Source organism: Hesperophylax consimilis, chromosome 30 (assembly GCF_061612785.1).
Source record: "Hesperophylax consimilis isolate HC1 chromosome 30, BYU_Hcon_1.0, whole genome shotgun sequence".
NCBI lineage: Eukaryota > Metazoa > Arthropoda > Insecta > Trichoptera > Limnephilidae > Hesperophylax > Hesperophylax consimilis.
Genome location: NC_142865.1, coordinates 6,735,918 through 6,757,775, shown reverse-complemented (window position 1 = coordinate 6,757,775; position 21,858 = coordinate 6,735,918). Strand labels below are relative to the sequence as shown.

The 21,858-nt window shown below is 32.6% G+C and overlaps 1 protein-coding gene across 1 annotated transcript in view; it reads right to left on the bottom strand.

Annotated features, from left to right (window-relative positions):
- Nucleotides 1-16,632, bottom strand: part of Ehbp1 (Eps15 homology domain containing protein-binding protein 1) — a 65,626-nt gene extending 48,994 nt beyond the window's left edge. Inside the window, exons 1-2 of the mRNA XM_089649420.1 lie at nt 16,499-16,632; nt 14,908-15,251 (exon numbers count right to left, since the gene is read on the bottom strand). Of these exons, the coding sequence (XP_089505546.1) occupies nt 14,908-15,011 (104 nt within the window). The 5' untranslated portion in view covers nt 15,012-15,251; nt 16,499-16,632. The remainder of the gene's footprint in view (nt 1-14,907; nt 15,252-16,498) is intronic.
- Nucleotides 16,633-21,858: the final 5,226 nt, after the last annotated feature.

Below are 21,858 nucleotides of genomic sequence, written 5' to 3'. Positions count from 1 at the left end.
TATGGTTCAACAAAACAGTGATAAAACAGAGTAGAAATGTAAAAAAAAAAAAAAAAAAAAACAAACCTAACCTAAGCTAACCAATTCATTTATAGTGCTCTGTTTTATCCGCTAACCATTATTTTTATTAATCAGAAGTTGCCAACAAAAAGTTATACAAGGAAATCGAGGCAAGCAGTCCACAATGGAGTAAGGCTTAAAACTGGCAGAGGAAGCACCAATGTAACTGAATGCTACAGAAATCAAATCCCTGAGGCATACATGTGTAAAACTATGTACGACCATCTTAAAAATGTTGGATCCAGAAAGAAAGTAAGGCTGATAAAGTGTAATGGGTAAGATTAAAAAAGATTTTTAGGACACATAGAGAGGACTAACAGAGAAAATCGGGGACACCTGAAGAAGACACGGTTGACCAAGTAAATTAAATACTTGAGTCAGATCATTTCAGGAAACAGACAGAATAACAGGAGAGTGTACATGAGATGGTGAATGAATGTGAATCAAGCGAGGAGTGTTTGCCAAGTCAGATTGTGTGGCAGTCTATCCTTTCTGCCTACCCCTACGAAGAAACAGCATAATGGTTAGCTACCATTGTGAAATAACAGGGAATCAAATTGGTTAGTAAAACAAAAAAAATAAAAAACCATATGTCAATTTATCGATGAAAACATTTGCCGACTAGTTGACTCTTGTTAAACAGAAGTAAAAATTTTGTTACGTTTTATGTTGTTATGCAAAAGAAGTAATCAATATCCGAATGATAGATTGATACTAGATTGAAAGTCGTAATTGATTAATTTTCGTATGTAAATTTGTTTGTGCGTCCCATTTCCGTTTTCGAAAATCTGCTGTGCATTTACTTAATTATTCAAGGAAGTCTTACTTTTAAACTAGATGGATAACTTTGACTATGGTTCAGTAAAGATTTTTTTTGTGAAATGTGCAATTGTTGCTTTATTTGGACTTTCTTTTTCGTACGTTTTCAATATTATGGTACCTACCTGCAGGAAGAAAGTTTGAAAAAAGAATTATCATTGAAATAGTGACGTTTCTTTAGAAATTATAATAATAATTATTAAATTATTATAATAATAATTATATGTACACATATGAACGATTAGTCATAATAGACCCGATATAGTTTTACATGACAAAATTAAAAAAAAAACTTATATCATTGATGTCGCTATTCCAAATTCCTGTAATATTCAAAAATCTGTTAATGAAAAAATAAGAAAATACACAGATTCAGGAAATGAAATAAAAAGAATTTGAAATTCTCAGACTATAAAAATATTCCCATTCGTTATTTCGGCTACTGGCATTATACCTAGCTCTCTCATTAAAAATTTAGGCGAATTAGATCTATCAAAAAATTTATATATAAAAATGCAAAAATCAGTCATTTTAAATACATGTAGGATAACGAAAGATTTTTTAAATATCTATGTTGAGGGATCAGTAGGATTTATAGGCCCTGTTAGGAGTTCTACCGAGCCGAACCCTCTGATATGAAAATATCTGGAGTCGGTGAATTATTTTCCCATTTGATCTCTGGTGATTTGACGTGTTGTTCTTTTATTGTTTTGTATTTATTTTGCTTATATAATGCACTTGCATAATGTTGATTAACTAGATGATCATTTATGGAAAAGTGTGTGGAAGGGTTTAGTTTTTCCTATGGGGAAGATTAAACCCAGACATAAAATCGGAAAAGAAATATTATAATAATGATTTATTGTCTTCTTTTCTTAGTAACATATATTATAGAGATAATGATATCCTCACTGGGATCTCCCGTGCTGAGGATGTCATTTACATATTATAATTTAATTATAAGAAATTAATATTACAACAAAGTAACATATGAATTTAATTATAAACATATATCATGTAGTATAATTTTTTTTTGTTTTTAAATAATTTTAAAATAAGTAAGATAGTGTTTTTTTTGTATAGTTCAGTTTAGTAGATTCGGTTTTAGTCTGTGTTTGATATCAGTATATTTTCTATTTCAGATCTCCCTATATTAAGTATCCAGCTTTTTATTTGAGATTTAAATGTTATAATGTTGAGGTTTTTGAGTGAGAGTCATATTTTATTGTAGAGTTTAATACTATGATATAAGAAGCTTTTTTGCCCAAAAGTTGTATTAGTAGTTATTTGTTGCGTAAGCTTTTGACCATGAGATCTAGTGTTAATAAATTATATAATTCCTTATTTGAGAGTAGGTGTTTAAATACCTACTTACAAATCTTATGATTTCACAGGAAATTTTGTTTTTTATTAATAAATATAATAATACAAAATTATAAACATACTTCATTCACTATCCACGAAACTACTAGTATTCAGGAAAGTTGAGACGGTTGCACTTGTGTTATGAATTAATGTACAACTGTTGTACATGTATGTAGGTTCGCAATAGATATTAAAATCAATTGTATTGTTTATGATAGATTACATAAGGTCTAGACTAGACTCTGCAAGGATGAATTATTATTTATTTATTTACGCCGGTCTACAAAGTGAATTTGATTTGTTCTAGATATTTACTGGTGGTCAAACTCAGTCACGGTTCATGGTCAGAATCATCGAAAGTTCAACGTTAAAGCAATTTAAAATGGGAAAGAGTTTCGGCTAACAGTGAACCGATTTTCTTCTTCATCGAATATATGAAGTAACGCCATTTCAAAAGTTAGTGTGGAGAGGTTTTTAATATTGTATTATGTAATAGGAGTAATAGCATAAATTCTTTTTGTCACCGGATTTATTTTGCCACAAAAACAAGGTAATGTAATTTTTGCAAATGGCATCAAATGTCATTGTTCTTTGTCATTTATACTGTAGACAGATAGAGAATTAGTTGACAACAAGTAATGGAGAGATACACACCAGAAGAACACGGAATTATTGTTACTGCTTATTTGACCAATTTCCGGTCTGTTTTTCTCCACTATGTATTATTATGTGGCACGTTCCAAAGTGGTAGATACTTTCAGTACTGCCCATATACCCCAATACCATCAATCAAAATCGAAAAGTTGCTTGAAATGGCTTTAGACTTGTTATGTAACCAGAAAACCTCCCTGCTACCTCCAGCCTCACAACATACCCCAATCGGGGATACTATAGTCAATATTAATAAGTTTATAATAGTTTTAACGTAATAATATTATGTTACTTAAGGGGAAGCTACAAGCCAAAAATGTGTATATTCTTGGTATGCCTTATATCATCACGAAAATAGGTAATAGGCATTAAAATCGCTAGACAAACGGAGTCAAGAAATGCTCGATTTCAAGCGCAAAAGCGGTTTTGATTTATTTTGTTAACAATTTTAAATAAAAAAGGAAAACGCAAAAAAGTTAATCAAGCAAAACTGTCACAGATAATCTTAGCCTTAATATTGTATTTTTTTAAAGTTGTTTAAGTTATGCGTTCATACATTTCTATTGAATAAATAAATTTTTTAGAAGTTTACATTTATATTTTTTGTTGAGTAATTATAATTTTTTTTTTGTATTATACTCATGGGAAACGGTAAGAAAAGCTTCAATTTATTTAAAGCATATTTTTTTGTTATTCATAATGTAAACCAATTCGTAAAATCACTATTTAGCACTAAGCTTTGCCTTAGGGTGAAAATAATATTATTATATTGTAATTAGTATTTGTTTCACTTGATCGTGCCATGTCTTCTTCGGTGTCCTCGACCTCTTCAACCATTCACTTCCAATTCATAGATCACTTACGTCTCATTTAATTATACCACAAATAATTATTTGATTCCCGTCTTCTTCAGGTATCCCTGACTTTTCCTACCATTCACTTCATTTAGTGTCATGAAATCCAGATTATTACTGTTATGTCGACTTTAACTCAATTCAATATCTCATTCCAGTGCAGAGATAACGCGTTGAGTCTTCCTCGAGTGTCCCCGACTTTTTCCACCATTCCCTACTGAATACTGCACTGTTACTGTAGGCAGACTGATGGAACCTAAGCGCAAGCCAAATACTAAGTTTGGTGATCGCGCTTTCGGTGTATCTGGGCCGAAGGCTTGGAATAAACTCCCTCCGGAACTAAGATCTATAACAAGTCCAACAGAATTCATGTCTAAACTAAAAAGTTACCTTTTTAAGCTGTCATACCCTTAAATTAAATATACCATTCCTGAGAGAAAGTAAAATTATATCCAATTTTCCAATTACGTCCTAAATCCTGTATCTTAATTTAACTAATAAATAATTAGTTAATGTTAATTAAGTGTTAATCATAAGAGATCTACCAGGTAAGTATGGTACTGTATATTATCTTCATATATTTTTTTTTTTTTTTCATGTTAAAACGGTTATACACCAATATATCATGGAGAAGATTACAAATTAAAAAGTTTACAGAGGCAGTTTTACTATTTTGTGACATGTGTTAAAAGATAGTTACTGAATTGTCTGTAGGTGACATTGAAAATGTCGATGGCTAATGCAGAATCGTTAAGCAGTTGAGTCGCTCTGTTTATTGGCGCGTTCTGATAGGCAGAAGTCCTCGCTTTCGGAGCATATAAGAGTGCATGGGATCTCCCTCGAGTATAATTGTTAGGGACATAAAAGTTAACCTCTTTCAACATAGGCGGATTGTGTATTGTACCAGAGATTAACTTAAAAAAGTGTTTGCCTAAAAATATTTTTCTGCGGGCTTCTAATGTATTGAAATCGAGCATTCCTGTTAAGAACAAGGATGGATACATGAATGGATAGTATGTATATTCCCTCATATACAGGTAACGCATAAACCTTTTTTGTACTTTTTCTATTTCTATAGAAAAATATATCTATGTTATTACTAACTATATATGTATATAGTTAGTAATACCATAGATTTTTGTAGAAATGTATTTTATATTTATACAGTGCCCTTGGGGTGATTTTGCACAAAAACGGCGCTATACAAATCATCCAAATATCATTATTATTACTATTTAAAAAAACTACAAAATGTAAGCCTGGCACTAATAAGAACACATATTGAAATTTTCATCGCAATCGGATGAATGGTATAAGAACGCGTATAGGACGAACAAAGAAACATTTACTATATATTAATCAAAAGTAGCATGACTTGGTACATGTGATTTCGCTTACTTGATTTTTCCTAGTAGGTAATCGGTTACATTTTGCATTTCTCAATTATGGTACTATTGCAAAAATGGAACCGTCATAAAAATGGTAACATGTGCCATTAGAAAGAATATAATCAGTATTGAATTTTCTTAGAAATTAATTTACACAATCAATGCAGGGTAATTGGTATACCTAATCACTTGCGTTTAAATTGCGCAAGGCAATTATAAAGAAATTAACAAAAAGAATAAATAATTGATTGCTGAGTGACTATATAAATTACTGGAAATTTTATATCTATTGTTCGTTAGAAGCAGAGATGTGCAAAATGGGTACCCAAAACCATTTGAAATGCAAAATGGAAATGGGTCAAAACTTTTGCATTTGAAAATGCAAAATGCAAAATGGTTTTTAGAAAAGCATTTCAAATGCAAAATGCAAAATACCTATTTTCAAAATGCATTGAAATGCAAAATGGTTTCTCAGGTCAAACAATTAAAATAATTATAGAATTTTTAAACAATTTTGTCATTTAATAATGGACATCAATGTAGAACAAACATATTAAATGATGGTAAATCCAAAAACACCACGACTACAGATTATGAAACCACAAAAAATTTGCGCGGGACTAATGTTGCCAACGTAAAAACATAGAAACTGCTATCTATTATTTAATATTACAGCGTCATGGCCATGTTCAGTATTTGAATCAGTATTTTTTGTAATGGTATCACTCAATTGCCAGGGCTCCTACCAGGGAGCAACTTGACAAATGTAAATTATCTCTCATAGTGAAGTTGAGGACCGTCTGATATTTGGGGCTTATGAAAAAAAGATGAGTAAAAGATAGGAAGAATTTGCAAAAAAGCATTTAAAATGGAAAATGCATTGAGAAAAGCATTTAAAATGCAACATGGTTTTTAGAAAAGCATTTAAAATGCAAAATGGAAAATACCCATTTTGCATTTCCATTTGAAATGGATTTATTTGAAATAAAGCACATCTCTGGTTAGAAGTGCAAAGTTGTTAATAGGTACAATATAATATGTCACAAAATAAGAATTATCAGTTCAAAAGAGAATAACTCTGGTATTACACCAGAGAACCAGATTATCCGTACTGCTCACCGACTATAGAAGACGAGTAGTACAAGTAGTTTCTAACTAACTAATTAACCATCACGCCTTTTCTCCGCAGGGGTAGGCACAGGACGGACTGCCAAACAACTCGTTCTTGGCACACCCTCATTGCATCATTCACATCCATACACACTTTTTTATTATTACTATTTATTATATCACTGTATTTGGACCTATAGAATCTTAAAATGGTTTTTGTACAATCAGATTTTTGAATGCATGGTTTATTGAGCTCATAATGTCAGTAGAAGTAGTTTTTAACTAACTAAAGAACCATCACGCCGTTTCCCTGCACGGGTACGCAGAGAGGAAGGACCGCCAAACAACTCGGTCTTGGCACACTTTCCTTGCCTCATTCATATTCATACATCGTCTCTTACATACTCTTCTATTATTCTGACTCTTGACATGGCCCGACTCAAGTGTCTGATTCACTTGATCGTGCCATGTCTTCCTCGGGCGTTCCCGATATCTTCTACCATTCACATTTATGTCATATATTCTCCTTACACTCCTTTCTTCGCTCATTCGCTCTACATACTCAAAACATCTAAGCGTCCCTTTTTTTAATCTTACTCATTACGCTTACATCAGCCTTGCATTCTTTCCACATTTCTCACATGGTCATACATGGTTTTACCACACATACGCCTCAGGGATCTCATTTCCACAGCATTCAGTCTACTTTAATCCTTCCTCTGCCAATAAGGAAGTTGAGTCCATTTTTTTTATTTTTTTTTATCAATGTTCGCATTCAAACTTAAATACGAGTATTTTTTTTTTTTTTTTAAAGTTTGTTTTCATAGTTAAATTAATTCTCAAAGTTTGAATTTTATTAAGCCCGCCAAAAAGAAGCGGAATCCGAGCGGTAAGAGGCGGGGTGTGGGTGTGACGTCATTCAAACTGTGAGAACCACGTTGCTTAAACATTTTGTATGGAAAAAAAATTAATTCTTCAATAAGGAATTCCAGTAATTTTTTTACCAATGTTAACCGTCTATTAGAATTGATGTTATTAAAAAAAAAAAGAAAATTGATTAAGATTTCATAGTTAAATTAATATTTTAAGTTAGAATATTTGCTTTTCCCGCCCGGTACGGTATTGCCGTCGCTATTTGTTGACGTGCCCCGCGCCAATTCAGGACCACCGCGCAGAAAAGTAAAGACCAAAAGTAAAATAACGGTTTACAGCCCAGTTCACTGTGAGACTTTTCTGGGCGGCCGGCGGCCTGAAGTGTATCACATGTTATGTGACATGTATAATAATAAAAACTTCTAAGCGATGCAAAACAACATATTACTATAAAGCACTATACGAATATGTATCTTTAGAAATCCATTTCATATAATAATAACAACAAATACCTACATATATTTGACAATAGATGGGAGCTATTTTTTTCTGTCTCTATCTCTATTATTAGTTTCTCCGGGAATGCAGCTGTTTTTCAGCAGTGCCTTATTATATGGTAAACAAAATATGAAATATTTAAAAGCCATCATCACATTATAATATATATTATAATGAGTAGAGAATAATAAAGAAGTTGAGTGAAAAATATTTATATAAAAGGTATATAAAAATATACCTGGTAAATGTCAGATGGGTAGAATTCGCAATGATTATTATATGTACTGTAAAAATGTATTATATTTATCGTAACGTACAAATGAACAGAATTAATAATTTGATATACTTACTTGGAAGCTTTAACTCAACGAACGGCTGTGATTTGACCAAATAAACGTTTGGCCTATACACCTCTCTCATCTAAACCGACCATCTCTCATGTAATAGAAAGAGATGCACCATAGGTGATCCGTTGTACGTACAAGTCACGACACATGTAACGTCAGAATTCTTTCGACCAATCGTGGAGCGTATTCAGTTTATTGCAATTGAATGCTTTTTCAAGAACGTTTAACTAATTCTAAGAATAATAATATAGAAATATATTTATATATTTAGAATCGATATTTTTTGATCTACATGAACATATTTTTTATAAGTCAAAATATTTTTCACTCAACTTCCTTATTCCACATAATATTATGTATTCAATTTTTATAACTTGCATATTTTCTTAAAATATCAAAATCAGAGTGCACATTTATTTATTTATATTTTAAATGCATATTTACAGAAAAAAAATTCCAATAACAAAGATACATTACACAAATACACAATCATAATTGCCCAATTAGGGATTTAAATTTATTAATGCTCAGGTGGAAAATGTCGATGTCAGAGGCTAGTGAGTTTAGAAGGACTATCATGAACATAGTAATGAAATTAAAAAAAATTAAATTGTACTACTGACCTAACTATTTATTTTTCCAATTCCACTCCCCAAACACTTCGGCAACAAAACAGATACCACAACATCAGGATCTATTGAAACCTTTTCCAGTACAATAAAAAATAATAATATTTCGCACACCGCGCAAACACTGAAATTTATCATAATATAAATAAAATACATAATGATTTAATGAATTCTTTTACCAAGGTGACAACCTACTCATTTATCTGTATAAAAATTAGCATCAAATCATCATAGAGATGTGGAAACAATAAACATTTCATCATAATGGTAAAAAATTAAGATGAAGCATTTAAATATATCTGTTTCAATGACATTGGCTATGTATTAGGAAGTTGAGACATGACAACATTACAATAAATATTCTATTTCTACACTCTACGCGGAAATCTCTTAATAGTATAAAATAAATTCGCTATCCGCGTCCGTCTGTTTGTACGCTTAGTTCTACTAAACTACACAACGGATTTTGATAGGATTTTTACTATCATTTAGAGAATTTCTTCCGGAAGGTTTACATATACGATACATGCATATTATATTTATAGAAAGTAGAGAAAATTCGATGTTTATAATCAAGTCGAAAAATTATATTTTTGGGCACTACATTGCTAACGCTGGCTAAACCTTATGAGATACATCAAAATAATGTACTACGGAATTGTATATCTTAAAAAGGCCTACAGAAAAGTTCACGATGGTATATGTCTATCTACTAAGGATAATAAATATATTCTATATTACAATATTCTGTGTTTGTCACATTCTTGTTAAGGTGCATCTCGGCATCAGGTGAATTGTGCAAAATAACGCACTTCTTACGCAGATGGTGATAAGGGTGAAATTCCCGGCAAAATACCAGCCACCTGTTTTAATATCCAACTAAAACATTACGCCGCCAGCGGGGGTAGGCCACAATCAAATCAAAGGTGATACAGAAAATAGGGACACGGTTAATATGCAATTTTAATGTTAAAAAAAAACAAAACAAAAGATAGATAGTAATAATAAAATAAATAATAAACCAGCCTAAAAAAACTATTTTAATATTATTATTTTATTTTTTTTTTAATAATTAAACAGTTTACAATGTATAATAATATTTGCTGACAATAATGATATATAAAAAATTGTTTTCACAATTTTTTTTAAAAATTTTTTGATGTTACTCTTTTATGGAAGCAGACGCTTGTGTTTAACCTTTTCGTCCCGGAGAGAAAAAAATCACATAAGATCCGAAGGGGGGTCACTAGGGTCCCCCAATTTGTTTTGCTTATTAAAGGATGTTAATGGCATAATATTGTGTAATTTGTTTTAGTAATAATTAGGGGGGAGTATATATTCAAAGTGTTTCAGAAGTCATTATCAAAATATTTTCATAAATAAAGTCGTAGTTAATATTCTAATGAATTTAGATAATAATGCGCCTTTTTCCATACAAAACAGGGAAGGCGGGCCGATAACGAGCATAACTCCTCGTTTCTGAATCTCGACTGGCGATCGGCGATTACAGCGTAGCTAGTTTGTTGCACAGGGTGGTCCGTAAATGATGGATCTATTTATAAATACATATTTTTAAGTTTTAAAAACCTACCACTACTAAACTAGGTACGGATGTTATTTCGAATATAATGGAATATTTAGATGTTAGTGAAGGTTATAATTCCTAATTTATGATATTATGTAGTATATTTACATTTAGGGTCAAATCGTAGTGTTTGCCTTACCATAAATAATGGATTCGTTTGTATGTCGAGGGGTTCGAAATACAACGAATTTTTCGAATATAGTGAAAAAAAAGGTATTTTTAGAACTTAAACGTGGAGTAAATTATTTTTTACTGTAACCTCAGATAATCCTGTTTTTGATTTTTCTATATAAAACAACACAACAGTCCCAACTGCTCCTATCTAATCATCTGGAACCAGTGAGACTATGGCATTCCCAAATGGAGTATGTTGGAGTGGCGGCTCGGAAATTTTAGGTGTACTAGAGTGATAATATTACAATTAATAGTAGACCCAAAAGTCACGAGCCGGTACTGGTATGTTGTAAGGCTAAAGGTAGTGGGGAGGGGAAGAAGATGGAGAAGAGGAAGTTGGGGAAATAGCTGGCTATTCAGTACTGGTCACCAAACAAGGTCAAAGTCATTTCAAGCAACAACCGAGAATGTTGTTAATGTCAAGAGTCAGAACAATAGAAGAGTATGTATGAGACGATGTATGAATGTGAATTAGGCAAGGAGTGTGTGCCAAGACTGAGTTGTTTGGCGGTCCGTCCTCTCTGCCTACCCTTGCGGGGAAACGGCGTGATGGTTAGTTAGTTAGTTAGTTAGTTACCGAAATGAATTCTGGTCAGTAAATTGTGAAATATCACAAAGATTAAAATTTACTTGCGCACACCGGGATTTGAACCCGCGACCTCCGGTTTACTAGTCTAGAGCCTTACCCTTCGACAACGGATGCTGTAATATTTATGAAAGAAAAAATATATATAATATCAAGTTGCAGGGCGGTAGATGCTTTCAGTATCGCCCTAGTGAAAGACCACCATGTAGAATCCAAACGTTGCTTGAAATGACTTAAGCCTATATGGTAACTAGATGTGAATATGCATGTACTTCCACCTTTGTCTTACCCATATCCTCCCCCTCCCCATCCCCACTATCTTCAGCCTCACAAAATACCCCAATTGGGGATGCCATAGTTCCACTGGCTAGGACTGTTGGGGCTCTTGTGCGGCTTTCACACAAATTAATTAAAACCATAGAATTTTATGATCTAATTTAAAACATTGGTAAATATGCCGTAATAAACTGCAAAAAATTCATGCCGACTGATAACATAAATTCTAATATTGTAAGTACAGAATAAATATTTTACAACCCTGAAATAGATATTAATTTATAAACACCATTTCATAAGTGTTAATGTACTGCTTACCAGACTGAAGATGCCCATAGCAGGGCGATACTAGTCCGCTTTTACAGAAAATTATTTACCACGAAAATTTAGAGAATTAGCAACTAAAACCCAATATACAATTTAACAGAAGTTTGCGATAGACTTTTTAACCATATAGTACTTAGTTTTTATTCAAGTTCCTTCAAATTACTTAAAAATGTTAACAAAATATGTGTCTCTTTCTGACCGATTTATTTTCCATGTGAGAAACAGAGACAGACCTAATTTTAATAATGTTTCTAAACATGAGAAATTTACCGGATGTACACTAGACAGGCCGATCTTAGTCCAGCAAGCGAGCATTTTAGCATCGCAAAAGGAAATCCCAGAAGTGCAGCGTACGCGACCGGGAGTTAGCCCTTTCCATAAAATGCAACTTTTACGGTCCAATTCTTAGCTCGCTGGATCGTTCTCGGTAGAGACCGGAGAGTGGGGATGGAGACGGGGGAATTTTAGCCGATGCTACGAAGCTGAGGTGCGGGGCAGGGGACAGGAATTTTGCCGGAATTTTGTACAAACTATTTAATATCTAAGAAACTAGAGATACAATATAATTTTATTAAATGCAGATCGATAACCAAATAGTTTTTTTAGGAATACGTAAATTATAGAGTATGTTGTATAAAAAAAAACTTAGATATAGCATAAAACTCTCGTTAGTGTAAGTGTGTTCCCCCCGTCCGGTGCGGGAGTGTTAAAAGAGATGCTGAGTATCGAGATGAACATTATTTATGTAAGTATTCTTATTAATAATTTAAGGAGTTAAGAACATTAAAAATATAAATGTATATCAACAATGTACAATTTAACAATTTATAACGTTACATTATTTATTTGACGAATTTCGTTATTTTGATTTTTTTACATTGAAATGTTCTTTGATTGCTCTTAGTAGGGTTTTGTCGTCTTCGATTTTTCTGATATTATTAGGTAGGTTATTGAAGTATTTTTTGCCTAGAAATGTGTAATGATCATAGACATATGAATATTAGTAGACCTGCCCTAAGTGATTAAAAGCGTATTATCCCCACTCCCCATACCGGTTCCATTGAGCCGGCTGGGCTCGCGTACGGCCTCAAGTGATATTTGAAAACGTGACGTCATCATTCTTGTGCGAACTATGGTCGAGGCATCATCGGTTCATTTTACGAAATAACACGGCAAAATGTTTACTTGTACTATGAAAACTGGTAAAAATAGATGCGAAAAAAGAGAATAAACCCAATTGTCGTATTACATTCCATATATAAGCATTATTTTATTTTATTTTAAGCATATTCACATCGTATAATATGAATCAGTTGTTACTATCACATCGAGAAACGTCTGGACGCGAAACACAAAGCTGGTTGGTTGCTGGGAAGTAAATTATGAACATTTATAAAAGTGTCTTAACTAAATACTCTGAAACTAACTACGACTCTGAATATAGAAGCTGCCTTACTTTGCCGAATTTGGACTTCGCAAATTTGTTCATAACGTGGCGAGTAATTTGCGCTCCCATGTAAAAATGTCTATTCATTCAAAGCAGATTTTACTTTTAAGAAGTAAATGGTGATATTATAATGCGAGATGCCTATTTACTGTCAGATTGATTTATTGACGAATCACAGTCATCTTCACTCCCTTCGTTCTTCAACAGTTGATTTTACCCCTCGCCTTTATCTTCTCGTCTATTAATTCCTATGTCTGTGGTAATGATGTTGTGTAAATGAGGTTTTACATTTTTGTTTTGGAAATATATGTTTTTGACGAGTACGTCTTTCAGTTGAAAAACTGTGGTTTTGTTTTTCTTTTATTATTTGAATTATTATATTTTTCCGGATAAGATCATTAAATTTTAGTATTTTAAATTCTTCAAATATAAGTTGAGTTGGATAATCTCTCAGTTTTTTCAATATTATTTTAACAATCAGACGTTGTACAATTTCAATAGGTAGGAGATTAGTTTTGTATGCGGATCCCCAACTGGTTACACCGTATTGGAGATTCGATTGTACTAATGCGTAGTAGACTGAAGTTAAATTTTCCAATGACAGAAAGTTACGCAGTTTCAGAAAAATATAAATTAATTTCCTTATTTTGTTAATGGTAAGGTTGATTTGATCTTTCCAGTTTAGGTTTTTGTCCATTATTATTCCTAAGTATTTAATTTTATTTGTAATTTGTAGTGTGGAACATTTTATTGTACAGTGATTTGTATTATGTTCTTTAAAGTTGTCGTGTATAATTATGTCAAAATTTTGTGGAACATCGTTTGATTTTATTGCGAATGGCAATACATGGGTTTTTTCGCTATTTAGGGATAGTAGGTTTATGTCAAACCAGTATTTGAGTAGATTTATGTCTTCTGTTGCTTTTTGTTTTACTCCTTCCCATGTATCATCACTTTCAATGAGTACTGTATCGTCCGCGTATGAGGTTATACTACCTAGAATTGACTGTGAGAATATCCCGTTTACATATAAGATAAATAGTAATGGACCCAGTACCGTTCCTTGTGGGATTCCAAATTCAGAAGTCTCTTCATCGCTGTATATATTGTTTATTTTGACATACTGTGGGCGATTCTTTAAGTAGCTTTTTACCCTATTTGCAACATTCTCCTTAATGTTCAGATTGTCTAATTTTTTCATAAGTTTTGAGTGAGATATGCTGTCAAATGCTTTTCTTAGGTCTATGAAAATGCCGAAACATTTTAAAATTATTAAAACATTTTATTATTATGTTAAAACATGGCGTGAAGAAAAGACACCAAAAAGTCAAGTTTTTTTGGTAGTTATTCGGGGTTTATATATTAATTACACGATTTTTTTTAATAAAACCTTTTGATTCACCTTAATTACTATAAAAGGCAACTATCGGCATTTGGGAAATTTCAATTTTAACATTCTAATTTACAATAAAGCAAAATAAAAATTCGCTTTCGTTGTATGGAATGACAGCCATTTAAAATAATTTACGTAATTGTAAAAAGCATTCACTTTGTGGCTCATCATAATTTATAATAAAAACACATTAACACATTAACACAAAAACACATTGAGTTTTAAATATTCTCCTGACGAAGGAAGGGATCTTCCGAAACCGGTAGAGTGAAAATAAAACTATCGTGGTCAAAAACAAATTTATGTGTTTTTATTATAAAATAATTTAATTAAACGTGGCTAGCGATCCTGTATATTTATCTTATTTTTAAACTAAACGGCTATTAAAATGCATTATTTTCCATTTCCGTAAACTGGAATACTTCTCAATATCATCTAACTGATATAAAGTGTTTTTTTCCATTAAAATTGCATATAAGCCATGTGTCTATTTTCTGTATATTTAGCAAATCAAAAATAACTCACCATTTTGAAGTTGTTTCAACATCGACTCTATGATAAGAAGCTGTGAATTGAAATTTGGCGGCCCTTTTGTTTACTCTCTGAAGTCTTTTCCACACTGAAGTCATCTTGCTTCAACTTCACTTTCAACTTTAACTTCACTCACTTCGACTTCAAACTAACCAAGACAAAATCCACTTCTTCCGAACTTCCAAATGAATTATATTGGATGAAAATATTCGCTACCATCGTGGCATAAATACTCCTTATAAATAACAACACTTAATCATCTATATTAAGATTTAATTTTGCACTGCATTATTATTTTAATATTAAAATGTGTTTATTTTATTTTTGATAATTGTAATCTGTAACAGAAGGAAGTCAGAAAGATTAAAAATAACAAATGAAGTATGCAGCTGCCCGTATCAATGTGTATATATGTGAAAAACCACAAGGTTCATACCTAAAGGTTGATAAACATTGTTTTCAAGTTATTATCTGGCAAAGTACCTACTCACAGCTTGACACGGATAAATTTGCAGTCTGTTTCCGTTCAAAATAAATTCCTAAACGTTGGCTTAATTTTAAACAATTAGTTCTGTGAAACCTCGTATCCAAAAAAGATGTATCTAATTTTCTTATTTTAAATAAATCATAACCAAAATTCATTTTGAAATCATAAGATTTGTAAGTAGGTACTCAAGTGCCTACCTACTTAAAATAAATATGATGATTCAATGATCGATCACATTTGAAAAAAGAATATTTACTGAACCATTAAAATGGCCACCATCTCTAATCGGTATAGGAATGTAACAAATTAACAGAAAGACGAAATACAAAATGCTCGAGTATTATAGAACATTCTCATTTAATTTAACTTAAAAAATTATCTTTAAAAATGAATTGACGGATGTTTGTGTCATGCCAGATATTTTCACAATTATTTGAAAAGAAAGGATAGAAATTTGTTCTAGTTATGGAGTTGATCCCCAACTTGCATATTCTTACAAAAAATATATGTAGTTAAAAACCCAACAAGGATTTGACTGATTCATTCTGAAATAATTGTGAATTTATTTGTGGTAGATATGATAAAGCTAATTTGTTTTCTAAGTACGGTGACCTAATATCAAGTCCACGAAAAGTTTATCTGCAAGTGCCCGCTAATTATGAAAACCACTTTTTGCGCAAATTTGCAAAGATTTCGCAATTTCACGCAAATTCTCTTTGAAGCCAACGTCGATCACTGCGTCTCGATAATGCAACAGATCGCAGAAAGTACAAAATACGATTTGAATTAACGCGCACAAATAATAATAATACGTATCAAATGTATAACAAAAATAGAAAGATCGATACGAGAAAGAAACACATCGCTGCAATTACCTATACGAGTTTATATCGAGCTCAATGTCATATCCGACTACCAAATGTCGTAGATAACTGTTAATATAAAACGCTAACTATTTTAATTCTTAATATAGCATCACGAAGCGTAAATACATCCTTGATTATAAAGGCAAGAAACAATTCAGAGGTCACCACACAAGAATTGAACTCTACAAATGTCACAAATGAACTTTTCACCATTATAAAAACTGTTTTGTACCCTTTTTTACACAAACTGTCACTTTAAACGATGTCTCGTTGTTTTTTTACACAATTGTGAACGATTTTGTTGGGTTTTTACGATGAATAACCTTGTGTTGGCGATATTTAGGTGTTTTTTGACATATCAAATCCCAATACCATAAATATACCACTCTCTAGATCGATATCTTCGGGCTTTTTGTATGTAACGGAATTATACAGTACTTAACCACAGATATACAAGTAGCATACAAGCAGTACCTACCGTGCGGAGCAAAGCAGTAGACAAGGTAGAGGAAACTCAAGGCCATTTAAAAAAAGATGCGACCATAGACAACATAATTGCTCTCGGCCTACTCTATTCATTCACTAGCCCAAAAAAACTATTATAAAAATAAAAATGTCCTTGAAGCAGAAAAATGTCGAAATGTTTTCCAAGGGCAAGGTTCATCTGACTAAGAAAATAAACTTTTACAGTGCATTTCTTTAAGATGAAACTTGTTAATCTGAGAAGAAGAAACCCAAAATGACAAGAAATTTGCAAAAACACTGAAGAAAATTTCCAAAACATGATTGTCCGACAGTACGACGAAGAATTCCGACATTTTTCAGCCTCATGAACTCATGGTTACATATGTTTAAAAATCTTTAATTTCACCAAAACAATAAGATAATACAGGATAACACTAATCAATAACATGAATAAGTTTATCGATATAATAAATAACATTTATACGTTGTGGAGAAAGACATATGCCAAGTATGAAGCATTGTTCAAAAAACCGAACGAATAACCTAAAAATTGTTAATTCACTTTAAACTTGAACTTACGTAGGTAGGTTGAATATATGTTTGTAACTCGCTAACACTATACTGGCTTATATTGTATTTTTATCACGAACAACTTTAACACGCAATATTTTCGACGGAAATGATAGTATTTCGGCAGCAAATGACAACCCGCGTGTGTAAATAAACCACACTCATTTTGTTTGAATGATTTGAAACTGTCAAACGGCAAAATTCCGTCATCTCTTTCTGTTACACGAGTCATTATGGTAGAGAGCGAGAGATCAAACCAATCCTTCTTTTCTCACCAATGAGATCTGAGCTTTTAGCCATATTATTCGTTTTCTATAAGAATTTTGAGGTGGGCGTGGCGGTTTCAAATGAGTTTCAAGGCCAAAGCTTAGTTAAATGCCCCTGCCCAATACTTGTTCTGAGACAAATGAAATGATTCATTCGCCATAGAAATTTGGTTATGGTCATGTTATGGTATATGAAATAATATAGATGGTCGAGACTAGAGATGGTGTCGACCATTGGTCGACACTTCTGTCCCGGTGACTTTAATCGGAACGTACGTTTTCTGAGGAACCCGCTATCTTTGTAACCGGTTCCCTTCGGAATTTCAATAATGCAAATTTTTTACTGCGTCTAAGCCCGTCACGGTTGGGTAAGTAATCGACGTATGTCGAATGCTGCAAGATTTACAAGCTTAATTACTTACAAAGCATTTCGATTTCATGACCCCACCAAACAGGCCATTTTTTAGCAGTTAAAGAAAGACTTTCGGTATTTACCCCTAATTGATATGTTAAATTTTACAAAGTAATGAGAAATTGGTCAAATTATAAAGCTCTTTCGTTAGCATAACTTAACTCAATTCCCTGAAAAAGGAAAAATGACGATTATCCACCCAATCCCAAGAGCGTGAGCACACAGAGAGCGGTCAGGAGTTACGAGTTCCGAGTTCCGCGTTCGGCGTTCATTAGAATGTACTGATACTATAACAACAACGCACACAGCGGGCAGTCAGACCGCGGCGGTCAAAACGGAACGCCGCGTTCTAAGAGTTCTTTTGCCCCCGAGGCAGAGAACGCCAGAACGCCGCGATGTTTGAGGTTACAAACACAGAAAAGTTAATTGAATTGGTTAGGGAAAGGAGTTTGTTATACGATTTAAGTGATGTAAATTATAAAAAACGCGAAAAAAAAGTCGAATCTTGGTTTGAAATTGCTACTAGTAAATTTAAATTTTAAGTAAATTTTATTATTAGTAAATTCGCCTTGTTCTTCTCGCGTTGTGTTGATTGGGTGCACCCAATACTTTCTTTTCTTTTTAGAAGCTGTTAAGCTCCACAAGAGCAATATATTTTCACGGATGATGAACTTTCTAGTGACATGTTGCATATGCAAAGACCCAAACGAAACTAGAACGCGAGAATTTGAACGCCGCTTGTGTGCGTTGGAACTCTTGAGCGGTCAACGGTCACTAGAACGCAGAACTCTGACCGCTCTCTGTGTGCTCACGCCCTAAGAAAGAGGACAGCTCCAATCCTTCCAATTACCGCCCCACAATTGTCACTTCCATACTCTTAAAAGTATTGGGAATGATTGTTAATAACAAGTTGCTCACCTACATACCTCGAGAATAACAATATCCTAAGCGTTCGGCAATATGGATTTCGACGAAACCGATAGTGTGGCAATCTGCTCCGATATGTGATGCATATTTGGGGGCGGTACTTGGAGCGTTATGGAGAAGCTCAAACCGTTGGTTTGGATATCTTCAAATACTTTGATGAGGTCTTGCACCGGGCGCTTGTCGGGAAGTTACCATCGTACGAGTCCATCCAACCCTGCATAAGTGGAATGTGGACTATTTAAATGGAAGAACCTAGTTCTTCTACCTTTACACTGTACAGACAGGGGCGCTTTTGTGAAGTTTCACATAGCCTAATCCAATTTACATATATATATTTAAAATAAAGTTAGAAATATAGAGAACTTTCTCCTTCTGGCGCTTGTAAAATTAGGTTGTTATTGTAAATTTTAGTTATAAGTTTCTACATATGTAAATACATATTTTATTAACATAGTAGTTATGGGCCGTAGTCGTAACTCTTTAGATATAAGTCTCAGACGTAAGTCACTAGTTTTAAGTCAGTTGTAGTTATAGTGTTAACTATTTAAGAAATATATTTTGTACAGCGCCCTTGAGGTCATTTCTCACGAAAACGGCTCTATATAAATTAGCCAAATATTATTATTATAGAGAAAGTACCTTTACAATAATACTGGAAATAGTTACAAGCAGGGCTGGCCCTGAGCAAAGGTGTTACTTTGGCTCCTTGGTGCCTTGATGCCTTGGTATGTCGGCGCCCTGATCGGATTGCTTCAATTATTCCGCCTACACAGGGCCGACCCTGGTAACACGTTCCAAAGGTTCCAAAAGTAACGGGAACCGCAGTGACAACCCATTTCAGTTAACGACCATCTCTACTAGACAGGAACAGAGAAAATAAAATGGAGTGCTGCCATTGTCGTCAAATAATGAAAAAGAGAAGGCGGGAAATTTAAAAATAAACACGATTTATTGAAATAAACTAATTTAAATAAATAAATTAAATTATTTAGCGTTAAATAATAATAAATATATTTAGATAATATAAATCTAAGTATAGTATCATTACTCTATCAAGTAAAATAAACGAAAAACGATAAAAAAATTTAGATGGATTTGATTTTTTTGTTTGGACTTTTTCAATTTTCAATATTATTTTGACTAAACTTGTCGATTTCTGTTGCATGCCAATGCTCTATAAAAAAACATCAATGGAAACAACTATCTAAGTCGGGGGTTTAAGTAAACATGCACAAAATAGATTTTTGGGCTTTAATTTGAGTTATTTTAGTAAGTTGTGCCTATTTCCTAACCTCAAACTTTATTTTTTTGTATTAGGCAATTCACCCTAAAAAGAGTGCTATGTGAAACCTCAATTTAATATTGATTGAGAAAAAACTGAACTTTAATTCATCTTTTATCATATCCCACCACATAAATACTTTTTTTATTTTAGTAATTAAGTTGAAGCTAAGTCCTATTTATATATTTTTTGACAAGTTTATCTTATTTTGTAATAATTTCTTTCATAAAATTGGTGTTTATATAATGTTCGATTCATAATTATACTGCGTGCCACTGCCCTGGTATTTTAGAAGAAGAATGGGTATTGTTGAAACTAACAAACCAACCCAAAGAATAAGTTGTTTTTATCAACAGAAATATATTAATAGTTTTGGGTTTTCAATTTAAGTCTTTCAAAGCAATGTCTAATTTCATAAATATATAGATTCATTTATCTTTAAGTTTAAGTGAATTTCGTCTACAAAACTAATTTGGAAGGGTCACTTAAATTAATTTGTACATAATATACTAGTTGAAGTCCCTGGAGGTTAATAGTAGACAGTATTAAACACCAATTAATTCATTAATTAACACTATTATCTTCTTATTTTCAATATAAAGTGGGCAAAATTTCATTAAGAAGTGTCATTATTCTGCTAGGGGTGGGAAAAGGGGATGAGAGCGGTTTTTAGAAATCTCATGTAAACAGTGACCTTTCTCTTGTTTTGAAGGTCAGGTGTGCAAATTTTCATCAACCTCGGGATGAAACTGTAGATTTGTACATAAAAAAAACCACCACACCACTCTCTTTACATACATACATACATTTTTTTTATTTTTATTTATTAACTTTCAAAAATACAGTTTTTTACTATTAAGTCCCGTTAAACTGATTGATATCAGTTTGTCAACGGGTTCTTTTAACAATTACTTTTTAAATAAATATACAATTTTAACAAGTACATAAAATATGCACATAATTACATTAGTGCAAAAAAATTCTTTCACATAACCATTTTTTTAACATACATTTCCTTCTGAGAGTCAATTCACAACTTTTTATTGAGTTTGGTAACATGTTGTAAATTATTGGAACGAGGTATTCGTATAAAGGATTTATTTTTATTTTTTTTATTATAGCGTCTATTTAAACATTGTACATACAAAATATGATAGTGAATATATGTATTGTAAATTAGTAATTTCTTAGTCCTCCTCAATAGGGTGACCTGTACTGAGGCGGACTAAAGTTATTCACTTCTATTTTATTTGTTTTCTTTGTCGTTTTTAATGTTTTTTTCAGAGTTTCTTCATAAATCTCTTTCAGCCAGATTTTTATTATTGATTTGTAATCATTCAAATTTTCTATCCGATTTATCTCTGGGTGAAGGGTGTTGTAGAGTTTTGTCGCAAAACAAATGTAGTTTCTTTGTTCGATTGTGGTTTATTTCTTCCACTTGTCGTTACCGGTAAATCAGCCAAGCATCCACCCAAACCCTCACAACGACTCTATCCAATTTCAACTAATTTTCTATGTTTTTGTTCTGTATGCAGAACAACTGTTATGTCATGATAAGTAAAAACACGGCAGTGTTGTGACTTCTGTGCACGCGGTATGCAACCCAAATGATGATAAATGTCATCTGCGTACAACAGGTTAATAATAGTAATATCTTGATCATATAACCA